We start from the raw sequence: 15,715 nt of genomic DNA, 5'->3' as shown, positions 1-15,715 counted from the left end.
GTACCGCGGCACCGCGGGACGGGAGGGCGGTGCCGGGGCGTGCGTGGGGAAGGGGTCTCGGGCACGGGGGGAGGAGGGCACAGGGCCTGGCGGGGGGGCACGGGGAGGGGCGTTCCGGAGCCGCGGGGCTCGGAGTGGGGAACGCTCGGTGGCGGTGCCTCCGAGCTCTGGGAGAGGGAACGGAATGGAACCGGAAGCGGCTGGTCCCGAGCTGCTGGTCCCATCCGGGAGCGGGCCCGGGCTGCGCGAGGGCTGAGGGCAGGGATTGGGGTGGTAGCCAAGGAGTCGTTTTGTACTCAGTGCCTTGTCTGCAGGCCTCTGTTCCACGGTGGAAAGCGCCTTCCTGCAAGTTTGGCAGCAAAACGTTCACCCGAGAGGTATAAAGCGAAAGTAAAAGTGCCCGGCTGCTCGGCAGGCCGGCCAGAAGATGTGTCAGTGGGCTGAAGTTGTGTCAGGGGGGTTTAGGTGGGATATCAGGCAAAGGTTCTTCACCCAGAGGGTGGCTGGGCACAGGAACAGGCTCCCAGGGCAGTGGCCACAGCACCGAGCCTGACAGAACTCCAGAAGTGTTTGGAAAATGTCCTCAGGTACTCGGTGTGTGACTCTTGGGCTGTCCTGTGCAGTGACAGCAGTTGGAATTTGATGGTCCTTGTGAGTCCTTTCCAAGTCAGGATATTCTGTGATTCTGTGAACCTTCCCTGTCACTGTGTGGGGGACTCCTCTCTCTCTGCACTACTTTTTTTTTTCCTGTGTGCCGTGTCTCATTTTCCAAAACCTGTAAGTTTATTTTCTCCTCACTGACCTGGGTATTTTTATTATGTACCTTCCCTTGCCTTAAGAGACCCTTAACGGAATTTCAGTTTTTGAAATGTACAGCCTTCTAGTGGTGTGATAACTGGTGATGGAGGAGTTTCTTGCTCTTTGAGACTTTTCAGCCAGTCAGAGGTGGGACATCTTGCCTGCATTCCTTATCTCCCATATCTCTTTTGTAATAGAGTGACTGCAGACAGGACTATTTATGTAATCCATCTAATTTCTAGTGAAAATTTGCATTCTGTTTAGTTAATAGAACTGTATTTCCTTCTCTCATACTTGTGTTTGCAAGGATAGGGATTCTGGATCATACTTCAGGCTTTGAGAGTAGACTGTTTTTATTGACTTTGATGGCCAAGGTGTTGCTGTTTATTCTTTTATCCTGAATTGTGAGTAGATTCATGATGCTGAATACCTTATGTTACTCTCTGCTTTCCTCAAGAGTAAATAACATAGATGGTTTTTATTAAAAACTACTTCTGTATTTCAAAACTATTTCTTAAGTCTCTGAGCTCAGAGTATCATGAACCCAGTTCTGTTCTTTCAAATTCCAAGATTATTGTTTAAAAAAGTAAAAACTTTGCATTAAAAGTACAGTAAAAATTTACTTAACTGCAAATGAGTCACTGTACATCAAATATTGAAAAATTAGGAAAAATAGTTGCCTCTAAAAACATGTTGTCAGTAGGTGCTGAAACTGAGCAGAAGGAGTGTTAAAGATGTAAATGTCACTAAAGAAATGGGCTGCCAGGAGTCCAGAGGCACAGGGATGTTTGTCTTGTCTCTGTTTTCTGTCCTTCCTAATTTTCTGCTGTGAGTGCTGGTTTGTCCTGTCTGTTGGCTTATGGAGTTCACATCACTATTACACCTTTTCATCAGTACATTAATGTAAATGTGAGATATTAAACAGAATAAAGTTTCTCCTAATGTTTCCATGCCACCTTCAGCCTTGTTTCCTATGGAAATGAGGCCCAGGTGAGCCAGCCGTCTGTTTCCCTTTTTCCCTGCTTCCCAGAGCTTTGGGGAAGTTGCCTGTGGGACAGTTCCACCCTGCCGGTGTCGGGGGCTCCGGGCTCAGCCCGGCTGTGGCTCGGAGGCAGCGGCAGCGCCGCCCCTGCTGCCCTCGGGCGCTCGGTGTCGGTGCAAACGAGCTGGCAGAGCCGTCGGAAAGGTTTGGGAGATAAGGAGCTGTACACGTCTCGTAGGTAGTGAGAAGTATTGCAACACACCTGTTGTGGGATCCAGAACAGAATCCTACTGTAAAACGAGATTTTTGGGGTTTTTTGAACTCCAGTGTTCACTGGGAAAAAGTGCCTTGTGGTCAGAACCATCACGTGTCCAATTGTGCTCCATCCCTTTTCTTTTTATCTCATCTTGTCAGCTTTGCTTTTATACAAGAAAGCAGCAGATACCTCTTTAAAAGAGAATTCTGAATTCCTAAATTTAGTAAGAGCTCAAGTACTGTAACGATTGTGATAAATGACCCTGTTGTTAAAAGTTACCTCTATAGCTGAATATTTTGTTCAGAGTATTGGAATTGTGCCATGCCGTTCCAGCATTTCTTTAAACATAGGCAACCCCTTCCCTCTTGGGTTAAGTATTGATTTCATAGTAATACTGTTTTAAGATCAGTGGTTTTGGAATTCAAGTAATTCCTGAGATCTTGAGATTTGAAATTTTATAGTTGTAGACATGCATTAGGGAGCCAAATGTGCTACTGCTGGTGTAAGCAATGCTGATCTGATTTCCATAAGTCAGTGGCAGAGACATTTCCCCCTGGGTGCTCTTGCCAGTTGCTGCCAGAGGCCAAGTCAGGAATAAGTTCCCCAGTGGTAAATTGTCACTGCCCAGGTGTGAACAGTGATACTGTCAATTTTTGCAGACCATTTTTTCTTCAGAAGCTCTGGATGAGCACCTTAAATATTGTAATACAGTTTCATCTAGCTGGGATAGATAAATATATAAATATGTCATTTTATTGTTTGGGAGATGGCAGAGGGAATGTGCAATGTTTCTTAAGAAACTTGTCTTCTTTATTATGAGGTATTATTTATAAACATATTTCAGAATAGTTAAAATTAATACCAGAAGCACTCTACATTAGACTGGAATGCAGGTGTCTCATTATCCACTCTGAGTAGATGCAGGGAATTGGTAAATCTAGGATGTTCTCATAATCCAGAGTGTAAAATGTCAGAAAGGCAAAAGCAGGGGTGGCCATTGGGAATCAAACTGGTGTCACTAATGAAAACAAAGTGCATCACATGCAGTGGTGTCCTGTCAGTCCCACCTAGGCATGCATTTAACTTGAAGCACGTAAGTGTGTGAAAATTTTTTTTGGTGTTAAGAAATTAATTTAGCCTGAAGTAAAAGCTTTGTGGTTGTAATTGCCTCTTGTGGTCCTGCCTGGCCCACCTGACCCTGCCATGAGTCAGCAGAATGCCCTTGCATTCTGGGCTGTGGCACCAGGGGTTAACCATGAGGCTGAACAAGGTGAGTCTTCCCCTCTGCTCAGTACTTACCACATCCAGGTGTGGGTCCTCTGTTCCCAACAAAGGCATTGGCACACTGAAATAAGTCTGTTGGAAGATCACCAAGATCACAGGGAGGCTGGAGAACATGATATCTAGAGAGAAACAGAGAACTGGGTTCTTGATCTGTAAAAAGAGAGGGGGAAATCTTATTACTGTCTTAGAAAAACCCAATGGGAGAGCATAGTGAAGAGGAAGCTGGTTTCTCCCCCAAGCTCTGCAGGGATAGGATGAAAAGAAACACAGCATGGGGCATGGCAATTTCCAAGTTGGTATCAGGAAAAACTTTTTCTCTGTGTGCCCAGAGAGGACCGTTGCTTCTGTGTTCCTGGAGACACTAAAGCCTTAGCCAAGCCTCTGATCTGCTTGGAGCAGGGGCCTGAACGAGGTGCTCATCACAGTTTCCTCCTGATCAAAATTGTCCTGTGATTTTACCCTTTTGTGTTCAATATGTGTTACCTTTTGTGTCCTTTGCCAAATGAAACCAAAGCTTGGAGGGCTGGAAACCCCAAAGAGGCTAAAGCTCTTACAAAAATGTTGGTTGAGTAGAAGGAGAGAGAAATTGTAGCCTTTGATAAATCTTGGTAATTGCAGCCTTTCTGATATTATTTCCGTTTGCTCTGCTGGCGGGGAGGTTTGTGCATCCAGCTTAGTCAGCCCTGCTCGCTCTTCAGCTGCTGCTTGTGCTGAGTGCTGGAGATTCTGGGGACATCTGGGGAGGGGGAGGAAAGAAAGAAGAAGGCTGGTGCCTTTTCACAGTGAGGATGATCCAGCATTGGAGTAGGGTGGCCAGAGGGGTTGTGCAGTTTCTTTTCTTGACACTTCTCAGGGCTGGAGCAGTCTTGTCTGAGCTCATTGCTGACCCTGCTTTGAGCAGGAGGATGAATTACTCAAGGTCCCATCTAACCTGCATTATCCTATGATCCTAAGTAGTGGAAGGGGGAATATTCTTGGGAGATGTGTAGAAAAGTCAGTGAGGTGCAGATGCACGCTGGTGTTTCAAGCATGTACTTTTTTAAAGTTTGGGGTACTTTATTTTCATCAGTCTTGAAATATTTTTCTTTCAGATGGACTTGTTTATGTTCAAGGTCTTAAATTCCTTGGGTTATAGAAACTTCAAGATGCTTTTTTTTCACAATTTGTGCTGAAGACAACTTTGCAGAACAACATGCTTACAAAATGATTAGTTTTTACTTGTCAGGTCCATTCCTTAGTTCAAGAAAACCTAAACTTTTATTCTGATGAGTCACGTATTTGTGAGTTAAGTGAATATGGGTGGGCTGTGAAAAATGACTAAAATACCACCAGCAATTTAAAAGTACTTGTTTTCCTGTGGTTCTGCAGGTCTGCCTGGGTAACACAATGCCAGCTGAGCGCAAAAAGCCAGCAAATATGGAAGAAAAAGAATCTCAGTTAAATAATAAAGAAAAAGAATTTAGTGAAAGGCGACCAGTGAGCACCAGGGAGAAGCCAAAAGAAGATGTGAAGGTTGGTATGAAGAGAGAGACTTTAAAGGTTCCTGAAGATAAAAAGAAAAAAATGGAAGAGGATAAAAGAAAGAAGGAAGACAAGGAGCGGAAGAAAAAAGAAGAGGATAAAGTAAAGGCAGAGGAGGAGCAAAAGAAGAAAGAAGAAGAAGAAAAAAAGAAACTTGAAGAAGAGGAGAAAAAGAAACAAGAGGAGGAAGAAAAAAAGAAACAAGAAGAAGAAGCTGCTCAACTGAAGTAAGTTATCTTTTGAAGGTTTAATTGGGCCAAATGCTGGAGTTCTGTTATCAGGATTGTGGTCAGAGTTATAAAAGATGAAGTGTTGGAGTTACTGTTAATAAGTTGCATGTAGTGTTATAAATTTTACATGCCTGTCTGATTGTGCTTTTGACTTCTAAGAGGTTTTGAGTTTTCACATGTAACCTTGGTCTCTGTTATGGGGGTTTGATTGTGTTCTGCATGTGATGACCATGGAGAGCACAACCATGCTAAATAAATAACCCCAGCTGGCATCAGCCCCACACAGCCACTCCCTCCCCTCAGCAGGATGGGGAAGAGAATCAGAAGAGTAAAAGTGAGAAATCTCAGGGGTTGACATAAAGACAGTTCAATGGGTAAAGCAAAAGCTGTGCAGGCAAGCAAACCAGAGCAAGGAATTCATTCCCCACTTCCACAGGAATCCCCAGGACAGCAGGGCTCCATCAAATGTTAACAGTGACTTGGGAAAACAAACACCATCACTCCTATCATCCTTCCTCTTCCTTCTTTCCCCAGATTTATGTGTTGGCCATGATGTCATATGGACTGGGATATCCCTGGGGTCAGCTGTCCTGGCTGTGTCCCCTCCCAATTCCTTGTGTGTCCCCAGACTCCTCCTTGGTGGGCTGAGGTGTGGAGCAAAAAAGGCCTTGATGCTGTGTGAGCCCATCCCAGCAATAGTGAAAACACCCCTGTGTTATCAGCACTAATTCCAGCACAAATCCAAAGCACAGCCCCATACAGGATGCTCTGAAGAAAATTCATTCTGTCCCAGCCCAAAGCAGAGCAATAAAGAAGCACAGATGCATTTAACATGAAGTAGTGTTGTCCAAAATTTGGGAATACAGACTTAACAGGTCTACAGACCGTATATAACAGGAGCAAATCTGATGTGAGAAATGACTTTTAATAAGTCACAGACAACTGATACCTGGATGGCAAACTCAGAATGTAACCTGACAGTTTAATATGTGATACTACCAAGACCACGTTCCTTATTATGTTAGCCAACCACAGTACAGTGTTGAAGGTGGCATCTTTATAGGTCTGAAATATTTCACTTTTAAGATTGAGGGAATGTCATAGCCAAATTCTGTCTGGTACAGATATATTTCACCTATTCCAAATTTTCTGTGTAATTTCAGTAGTCTGGCAATAAAAGATTTTCCTTAAATATGTAATGCAGTAACCTTTTTGAAAGGTTGTTTCCTCTTCTGTGAGAACTGGAGAAATGGAGTTTCTTCTGTGAGAAATGGAGTTTCATGTTTATATTTCTGAAGTCTGTTGGGATTAATATGTTCTGCATAGAAATATTTGAGAAATTTTGTTTTGTAACAAGTAGTAGTTGCCCTTTGCAACACAAAAATTAAACAGTTTTTGAAGCAGATGCTTTAGCTTTCTAGGATTAGCTTAGTAGATGTTAAAGAGAGTAAGGTGATCTTGTGTTAGAGCTCCTGAAGGTTTTCCAACCGTGACCTTTTTTCCTTTGAACTGATATTTTGAGATTAAGGCTCCATAACAAAAATGACTTTTATAAAAAATGATTTTTATGTTGCACAGGGAGAAGGAGGAAGCACATCAGCTCCATCAGGAGGCTTGGGAACGCCATCAGGCAAGGAAAGAGCTCCGCAGCAAAAACCAGAATGCACCGGAGAGTCGTCCGGAGGAAAACTTCTTCAGCAGACTGGACTCCAGTCTGAAGAAGAACACGGCTTTTGTTAAGAAGCTAAAAACCATTACAGAGCAACAAAGGGACTCCTTGTCCCATGACTTTAATAGCCTGAATTTAAGCAAATACATTGCAGAAGCAGTAGCTTCTATTGTGGAGGCCAAACTGAAAATATCAGACGTGAACTGCGCTGTGCACTTGTGTTCCCTCTTTCACCAGCGATACGCTGATTTTGCTCCTTCGTTACTTCAGGCTTGGAAAAAACATTTTGAAGCAAGGAAAGAAGAGAAGACTCCCAACATTACCAAATTAAGAACTGATCTGCGTTTCATTGCAGAATTGACAATAGTTGGGATTTTCACTGACAAGGAAGGTTTGTCTTTAATCTATGAGCAGCTTAAAAATATTATTAACGCTGATCGAGAATCCCACACTCATGTTTCTGTGGTTATCAGCTTTTGTCGGCACTGTGGAGATGACATTGCTGGTTTGGTACCAAGGAAGGTAAAAACTGTTGCAGAGAAGTTTAACTTGAGCTTTCCTCCTAGTGAGATAATTAGCCCAGAGAAACAACAGCCCTTCCAGAATTTGTTGAAGGAATACTTTACATCTTTGACCAAACACCTGAAAAGGGACCACAGGGAGCTACAAAATATTGAAAGACAAAACAGGTGACAATTGAATGTTGCTTTTTACTTATGAATAAAAATTAGTTTATTTATGAAATGCCTAGATTTGTTGCAGTATTGATGAACAAAGTCTTTTAGCAGTGTGTAGAGGATAAGTATGTTTTGCAGTGTTTCTAAAAAAGTTCTAAATTTATTCTGAATACATAAAAAGCAGAGACAAAACAGACTCTTTGAATATCTTCTAAAGGAAGGGGAGGTTGACCTTTAGCTCTGTAATTCTCTTTCCTCTGTTTGGTGCTGTTTCCTTATCAGCATGAGAGCAATGCTGCTTTCCCAGCTGGTACTGTCCTTTTCCAGTTGGCACAATCTGATTTCTCCCTTTCCACCCACGTGTATCAAACGAAGCATATGCCACAATTGCTTTGGCTTGTTTACTTTTTTTAGTGTACCAGGATGAAGGAAAAAAATAGGTTAAATTAAGAAGGTATCTGTTACATTCCAGGGTGGACAAATATATATTAAATAAATGTATTAAAATGTTTGAGGGCATAGACAATTTGATAAAAGTCCTCCTAAATATTTATATGTAGTACTTATTTTGCAGGGTATGAATATACAGGCTTTGAGCTCTGAATGATTTTATTTCTGCCATGTTCATATTGTTTAATAACTGTTTGCTTTAAAGCATCCTGAATTCTCATTATTGGAGCCAGCCTAAATCCAAATGCTATTTTTAAAACAATCATTCTTAATTTCTTCTGGAAGCATTCCAGTCAGATAGAAATGAACATGTTACTGTTTATAGACACATATTTCAGCTAAAAGGCTGGACATCCATCCAGAACCAAATGTATGCTTGGAATGCATTAAATTTTTATGTTTCCAAAGCAAGAATCCTTTGTGCTGATGGGTTTTGTGCTGCAGTCCTATCTGGTCTCAGCCAAGTGTTGAATTTCACAGGATCATAAACTGACTCTTGAGGTACTGTTATTTCTACAAGTACCTTACTAATTCAAAGTACATTACTGACTAAGGTGTAATTTTTTCAAAGTGAATGAATATGAACTTTTATGCTTGCACAATTACCATTAGTTCTGGGCACATTGGTTCTGGCTGGTGTTTCAATGAGTGGGTGTTACAAAGTCTGTGTGAGAGAAAATGGAGTGAAAAAAGTTTCTGAGAGGTATATGTTAAGGAAGCAAGAAGCAGAAAGAATGTAAGTGATCTGGGAGAAAGAAACATACTTTAATATTTACTTGTACAACTGCATAAAAATGAGTGGACAGAGCCTGAGCAGCCTGGTCTGACCCCGTCACTGAGCCTGCTTTGAGTAGATCAGACAAGGGCAGATGAGGGACCTCTTTGAGCACCTTGTCATTGAATTGTCCCTCCCTGTCAGCCTGAGTGCAAGCTTTGTTTTGGGGAAGGAATGTGAAGAGCTATCATTTGTCAGTGGATTAAAAGAACTCAGTTATTTCTCTCTCTGAACTTTAAAGTGTCTATTTTAACTCCTTAAGGAAAGTTGAGGAATAAGTTTTGTTAAATAAGACATCAAAATCTTTCCTGCCAGATTTTATTTGTTTACAAGATCTATAACAGATTTGTGCATTTGCTTGCTAGGGAAGTGCAAGGCATGAGGAGGGCAAGACAGAGATTTGCCAAGTAAAAAGTCTGTGAATATTACAGAAGTCTTCCTGAACTGTGCATTTTGGGAAGGTGATTGTGCAGTGATCCCTTACTTGCTTTTGAATTTATTTCTTTTTTTTATGGGTGGTAGTTTTTTAGGGTGTTTTTGTTTGGTTGGGTTGATTTAGTTTGTTTTGTTTTTTTTTTTTTTAAATCCCAATAATCCTATTGGATAAAACAGTTCTCTGTGTATTGAAAATCTGATTCATTTTGCTGTAGTTTTCATTCACAGTGTTACTCCACAATCCATGAAGTGAATAGGGAGTGAACTGTTCCCTTTTGTGCATCAACTGTGTCACATGTTAAGATTATGATATTTTGTCAGGTGAATAACTCATCGATTTATCTCTGTGAGGAGAATGACCATGAAATAATTAAGAATTAATTGAAAATTACTATGCTAAATTAACAGTGCTTTAGTGCTGTGTTACCTGTGGCATAATTCAGGTAAAATTAAAGCAGACTCAGGCAGTGCTGGTTAAATGGATGCTTAGGAAAAGTACCCTGAGTTTCTCTTTGACTTTAATACAGCACAGAACCTGGTGGTCATTGGTTACACAGCTGAGGGCACAACAAAGCTTGTCAGGCTGTGTCACTGGAAGGAAACACCTTGATTCCCATATTCTGAGGAGAGTTTTCAAAAATAAGTATTAGCTGGGGAAGAAACTTATTTTGTCTAAATTAAGGACTTTTTAAAGATGTGCTGAGCTTGTCTTGTGTTTGAAGAGACATAAAGTAAGACAAGTCTGTGTGCTGTACTTGTAATTGTATTCAGAGGTGAGCCATGCTTTTTAAAGTTTGCTTCATTTGCTTTAGCTGCTTTGAATTTGTTAACACTTGTCTTCTTGAAACTGAAATTGAGAACTGAAAGTCTTGTACTATTGTTACAGCACTTTGCTTTTTTTTGTTTTTTAATAATAGCAGAGAGCTTCAATGCTCGTGTTTGTTAAGCTGCTGGTTTAAAATATGCATGCAATGGACAGTGGTCTCCATGGAAAGGCTGTGAAATGACACTTCATGTGTTTCCTGAATTCAAACTGAACTACTGCACTGCACAAATACTCAGTGGTTATCTAATTTGTTAATTTTTCTTTGCTGTTCTTCGCAGGAGCAGGCACTACATGTTAAATAAGTGTGTTTTGTCAGAGAAAATAGAACTTCTGCCAGCATTAATGCTTCTTGCTCTTTTGCCAGGCACCTGTGGCCACTTTTGGTTCTGAGCAGGGATAAGGGATTTTGTTGCTCACCCTGTGAATGTGTACAAAAAGACTTTTGTTTTACCATTGACCTGGAACAAGACTGATATCCCTCAACTTATATTGCCTTAACTATTTCAGAATTCTTATGCCACAAAATGCTTTGGCAAGACTGGCACTGTTTGCCTTTGCATAATAAAAGCCTGATGGTAATGGAATCCTACAGATGATAATGTAATGATACAACCTGCTTTGGAATTGTGGCATTGGCACCTTTTTTCACACTTCTGATGCTTTCATCTCAGTGCAGGGTGCCTGGTCAGTGGTTCCAGCACTTGTAAGCAGTGATTAGTTTCTTTCAAGTGCAAGTTACTTTTGACAACAGACTTCAATGTTAAAAATAATTTGAAACAAGTATGAATAATTTTGTAAAAGAAAATAAAGAGCAGGTGAAGAAACAAATACAGCTGCTCACAATTTGGACTGATAGCCTTGAAAGAACTTGTTTTGTTGGAAAGTCAGTGGACTGCTTGCAAATTTTTTGACCCTCCTGGTGATAATAGTTCATGTAATCATTTAAACAATGTGGAAATGGATTGTTACAGGTGCAAATCAACTTTTATCTAGCTTGTTGATAAAGTTGAATATTCTATTTTACTATATAAGTCTTTTTAGGACTTTTACAGCCTCATTGTGGCAAAGAGTAAGTGGGCCTTTCTCTTCACGTGGAAGCTGGAGCTTCTGTGACTGTACTGTCCTGTACAGGAAATTCAGTGTGGTTTGGAAAAATAATACTGATATTGCAGTCTAAACTAGAATTGTTACAGTTCCCTCAGAGGGCAGGTTAGCTTTGCTCAGAGAAATTCCTAATGGTTCAGCATAGCTAAAATGCTTTAAGGAAGAAGGTGGTCTTACTGTAAGTTTGGTTTTTGCAGACGCATTCTGCACTCCAAAGGAGAGCTGAGTGAAGATCGACACAAGCAGTATGAGGAATTTGCAATGTCCTATCAGAAGCTGTTGGCAAATTCCCAGTCTCTGGCTGATCTTTTGGATGAGAACATGCCTGACCTCCCCCAAGAGAAGCCAACACCTGAGGGTAAGCCAGATTTTAAAGCAGGTCAACAGAACCCTGGGCACAGCTTGGATGTGCTGGAAAAACTAACCAAACCTTCTTAGCAATGTGTACTTTCTGCTGGTTTCATTTCATTCAGCCTTTCCCCTAAAGGATATCAGCTAATGAATAATTAATTAATTTTTTTAAATTAAAGTAATTATGCTTAATATGTAATCATAACTGTTGTATATTCTGAGTAGTTATGGAAACCTAAGTAATAGCTCTTTAGGTTTGTTTCTGGGGATAGAGTAATAAATGGAAAGTTGGAAATGTTTTTAACCTGATCCTTTCATTTAATATTATGCAGGTTTTACTATTTAAAAACTGTTAGAGTTTTAAAAGCTGATACTGATAAAAAATATGCTTGAAGTCTATTTTGGGTCATGATGTTGTGGGCAGGAACGTTGATAAGCCACATAAGTCACTAGGTGTGGCTGTCTGGCCTCCTGAGCAGAAGTGCAGCTTTCAGTGCCTTGAAATCTAAACTCTGAGATTCATTGAGATGTTGAAATGATTAATATCTTTTGCTTTAAATTATCTTGAACTTTAAAAAGCTCTATTTTTTTAATGCCTCTAAGTATTAAATTGTTCTTTTTAAACTTCATTCTTAAAACTCAATGAGGTACATACAGTTCATCATACTCAAAGTGATTACTTTTAATGCTAATGTTGTTAAAGTCTGTTATAACTTTGTAATACCACATAATATGCTGCTCAGTTTTTCTTGATTTGACTTCCTCTGATTCTGTCTGTATTTTTAATCAAAATGAAATTTATGATTTTAAGATAATCTCGTGGTATGTCTATTACTAAGATTGAATTGTTAAAAACACTTTAAAGTATGTGTTGAAATATTCAGGTGAAAACAGATGTAGTAATAAATAGTTTAACACTTTCCTAAAAGGACTCTTAAAGGTGCCTCCCCACAGAAGATTGTAAATTTGTGTAAATAACTTTATTATTGCTTCACTACTTTTGCAGAACATGGACCTGGTATTGATATTTTCACACCAGGAAAGCCTGGAGAATATGACCTGGAGGGGGGTATCTGGGAAGATGAAGATGCTAGAAACTTCTATGAGAATCTCATTGACTTGAAGGCTTTTGTGCCAGCAATTTTGTTTAAAGATAATGAAAAATATTCCCAGAACAAGGATTCCAGCAAGGATGAATCAAGAGGTAAGATGCTTAGATGAGTATTTTCTTCAACATATCTTGTCCAACAGATGAACAAACTTGATGGAAGTAATGAGTCTCTAATGAAATAATTTGTGGTCATCAGGACAGTTCACCAGTTTGGATGAATTTTTAGGGGATGAACTAGGTGGGATAGGGATTACCTCTGGTTATTAAGGAAGAAAAAAGGTAAATGCATTTTAATATTGTTAGAACTGTAAATTTCAAGTAATTGGAGGTTAACCAGTGTGAGTAAATAGCAACTTTTCTGTGAGAAATGGGAAGAGTTTTCCCTTTTTTGAAGGTGTTAGTGTTTGGGGGTTTTTTCACTGTTACTTTCTTATTAAATTATTAATGGTAGGTGAACATTAATTGTCAGTATAAAATTTCTCTAGATTAGAAGGCCTGGGTGCTTCCTTACTTCTGACACAGCTCTCAGTTCACAATCAGGCATGTGCAGACTTCAGGTACAGTGGGATAAAAAGTCACCATTCCTGGCTCATACTGTAACAGAATTCTGACATTTCCCTGTAAGGCTCTTTAGATATTGGAGCAGCTTGCCCAGGGAGACTGGAATCTCTGTCTTACTGTTTTAAAACAACTGGAAAAACACCTGAGAAATCTGGTGTGAATAGTGTTCATCCACTTTGGCCAAAAGGTTGAACTGGAGGTATCACCAAAGTCCACTTCAGACTCATTTTGTCTGTGATTCTGAACATGTTGCTTGTTTGTGAGTCTGTATTTCCATATGGTGTGTGCACTGTTTAGAAGTTGTCATACTTGGCTTTGAAAAATTTTAGAATTTTATTAAGGTTATCTGCCTTGAAATGTATATATTTTTTAATGAAGCATAGTGTACAAATGCAATTGCAAGGAGGCCTGAAAAAACAGTAAAATTCTGTGGATTGTAATCTCTTGGAAAAATGCTCAGTGTTGGACCAGTGTTGTGGTCCAAGAAAAATATTAACTATTCTTTTCTGAATCTTTATCAGATTCAGATACCGTGTTCAAAGAAACTAATAATCTTTATTTGACCTTTTATATAGCATGTTATTTCATCAGCACCTTCCTCTTGTTCTGCCTCTTCCTTTTTAAAAAAATTGACACTAAAGAGATGCAGGTTTAGCAGCATTAACCTTCCTGTATTCTAATAATGACTGTGTATATTTAACAGTTAGTGTTTATTTGGTATTTCTACTTAACTTGTAAACAGATTCAAAAGATGCCAAAGATAATAAAGAAGCAGCTGGGAATGAGGATCTGGAATTGGAGCTGGAGAACCTGGATATTAATGATGATGCACTGGAGTTGGACTGTGGAGATGAGGCAGAAGATCTTACAAAGAAGCTTCTTGATGAGCAAGGTAAAAAGAATTGATTTTAAGAATTCTTTTTCTTTGTGATTTGGTTTTTTTTGACTTGGTTGTTTAGTTTGTGGATTTGTAGAGTGCTGGACAATTTGTTTATTTATGAAACTAGCAGCTAGAAACTGCTAGGATTGTGATAAATGTTTTTGTAGCAAGTCATTCAGATACAAGTGAAAATTACTTTAAAGATGTTTATGTAGTGAAAGTTACCAATTCCTTCACACAGCTTTTAAAAGTAAGCAAATGTAAAGGTAGTTGTCTGAAAAGTGACTACAAAGAGCAATGAATACTTAACAGCTAAACATTACATGTTTTGGGGAATGTGTTGGTATATGATTATATTTCATAGTTTAAAAATGTCTGCTGCTTGTTTATTTCCCTCTGTTAGAACAAGAGGATGAAGAAGCCAGTACTGGATCTCATTTAAAACTCATAGTAGATGCTTTTCTTCAGCAGCTTCCAAATTGTGTCAACAGAGACCTCATAGACAAGGTACGGTCATAGTTTCAGTTTTTTGCACTCTTAAAAGCTGTAATGCTAGATCAGATAGATAGGAAATAAAGATTTCAAGCTTTGGAGTCTGACAGTAGCTGAATTAATTTTAGTCTGTATTCCTCTCAGTGGACTTGTTTTCTGACTATGCCAGGTATAGCCAAAACTGAAGATTTTTCTTTATGTTTTTTTTTAAAGCACTTGTATGTAGTAGGAATAATTTTGTAAATGCCATGTTTAAACACCACTTTCTGTTGCTTTCTTGAAAAGCCACTGCATTAAAGTGAAGTATTGCATTAACTTTGCTCTTTACAGGCAGCAATGGATTTTTGCATGAATATGAATACAAAAGCCAACAGAAGAAAACTGGTCCGAGCACTTTTCATAGTTCCTAGACAGAGGTAAGAACAGAAGGGGACCAAGCTGGATCCACCTATTTATTTAATTTAGCATGTGCATGTATTTTTTAAAACTAGTATATATTCCATTGGTTTATTCCTGATCTGCACTTTTGGAGTGGCTTATGCTGAAGCACCAAAGAAATATTTAGAATTAATGATCCACACCATGATAAATTCTAAAAAAAATAAAGGTTTTTAATAAGGATTTTTTTCTGGTATTTGGTGTTTACAGCAGATCTCTTTTCATTACTTTTTAAATTACTTTAATTTTTGTGAAAATAACAACAAAACCTACCTGATACCGAAAAGGGAGGTTTTATTTCATTCAGGACAACTTGCACTTGTTTGTGTTAGAGCCTGTGGACACTTAGAGCACAGTGTAGTTTAGAAGGAGGATTTCCTGTGATGTGTTAATTCTGATGTGGTGCATGGCCACTGTAACAGCCTTGTGCCTTCTGCAGCAGCCAGTTCTAGGCCAGCCACTTTGAGCCTGGCCTCTTTTGTCTGTGTACAGCTGCCTCTGTAAAGCTCTTGCTGTTTCTCCTTGTGTCTGTGTAAGCAGATTTTCTGCACTTACAGGAAGAGTCCTGCTTCCAAAAATCTTTGCAAATATTCAAATAAAAACATTGATTTTTTTTTTTTGAGAAATAATCTATTTCTCTGCTTTCTGGTAAACTTGAGCCTTAAATAGGTGAAATTATGAAATTATGAAGAAGTTGCTTTTCTTGCTTCACCTTGCCCTGTTTCTCCTGATGAGCTGTTTTGGTGCTGAATTTAGTATAATATGAACATGGTCATCTTGGAATTCTTGTTAAGAGTTGATTCCATTACCTTTTAACACTGGGTGGGAAAACATGACTTGAGTACCTGTTCTGTCTCAACACATGTGTAGACTGG

The 15,715-nt window shown here is 39.4% G+C and overlaps 1 protein-coding gene across 1 annotated transcript in view; it reads left to right on the top strand.

Moving 5' to 3' along the window:
* The window catches only part of UPF2 (UPF2 regulator of nonsense mediated mRNA decay), a 52,897-nt gene that overhangs the window by 139 nt on the left and 37,043 nt on the right, over positions 1–15,715 (top strand). The window contains exons 2-8 of the mRNA XM_064421770.1: positions 4,689–5,068; positions 6,650–7,429; positions 11,205–11,365; positions 12,365–12,562; positions 13,773–13,922; positions 14,314–14,417; positions 14,733–14,818. Of these exons, the coding sequence (XP_064277840.1) occupies positions 4,707–5,068; positions 6,650–7,429; positions 11,205–11,365; positions 12,365–12,562; positions 13,773–13,922; positions 14,314–14,417; positions 14,733–14,818 (1,841 nt within the window). The 5' untranslated portion in view covers positions 4,689–4,706. The remainder of the gene's footprint in view (positions 1–4,688; positions 5,069–6,649; positions 7,430–11,204; positions 11,366–12,364; positions 12,563–13,772; positions 13,923–14,313; positions 14,418–14,732; positions 14,819–15,715) is intronic.

Source organism: Passer domesticus, chromosome 5, assembly GCF_036417665.1.
Source record: "Passer domesticus isolate bPasDom1 chromosome 5, bPasDom1.hap1, whole genome shotgun sequence".
Taxonomy (NCBI): domain Eukaryota; kingdom Metazoa; phylum Chordata; class Aves; order Passeriformes; family Passeridae; genus Passer; species Passer domesticus.
This window is presented reverse-complemented; position numbering and strand designations above follow the sequence as displayed.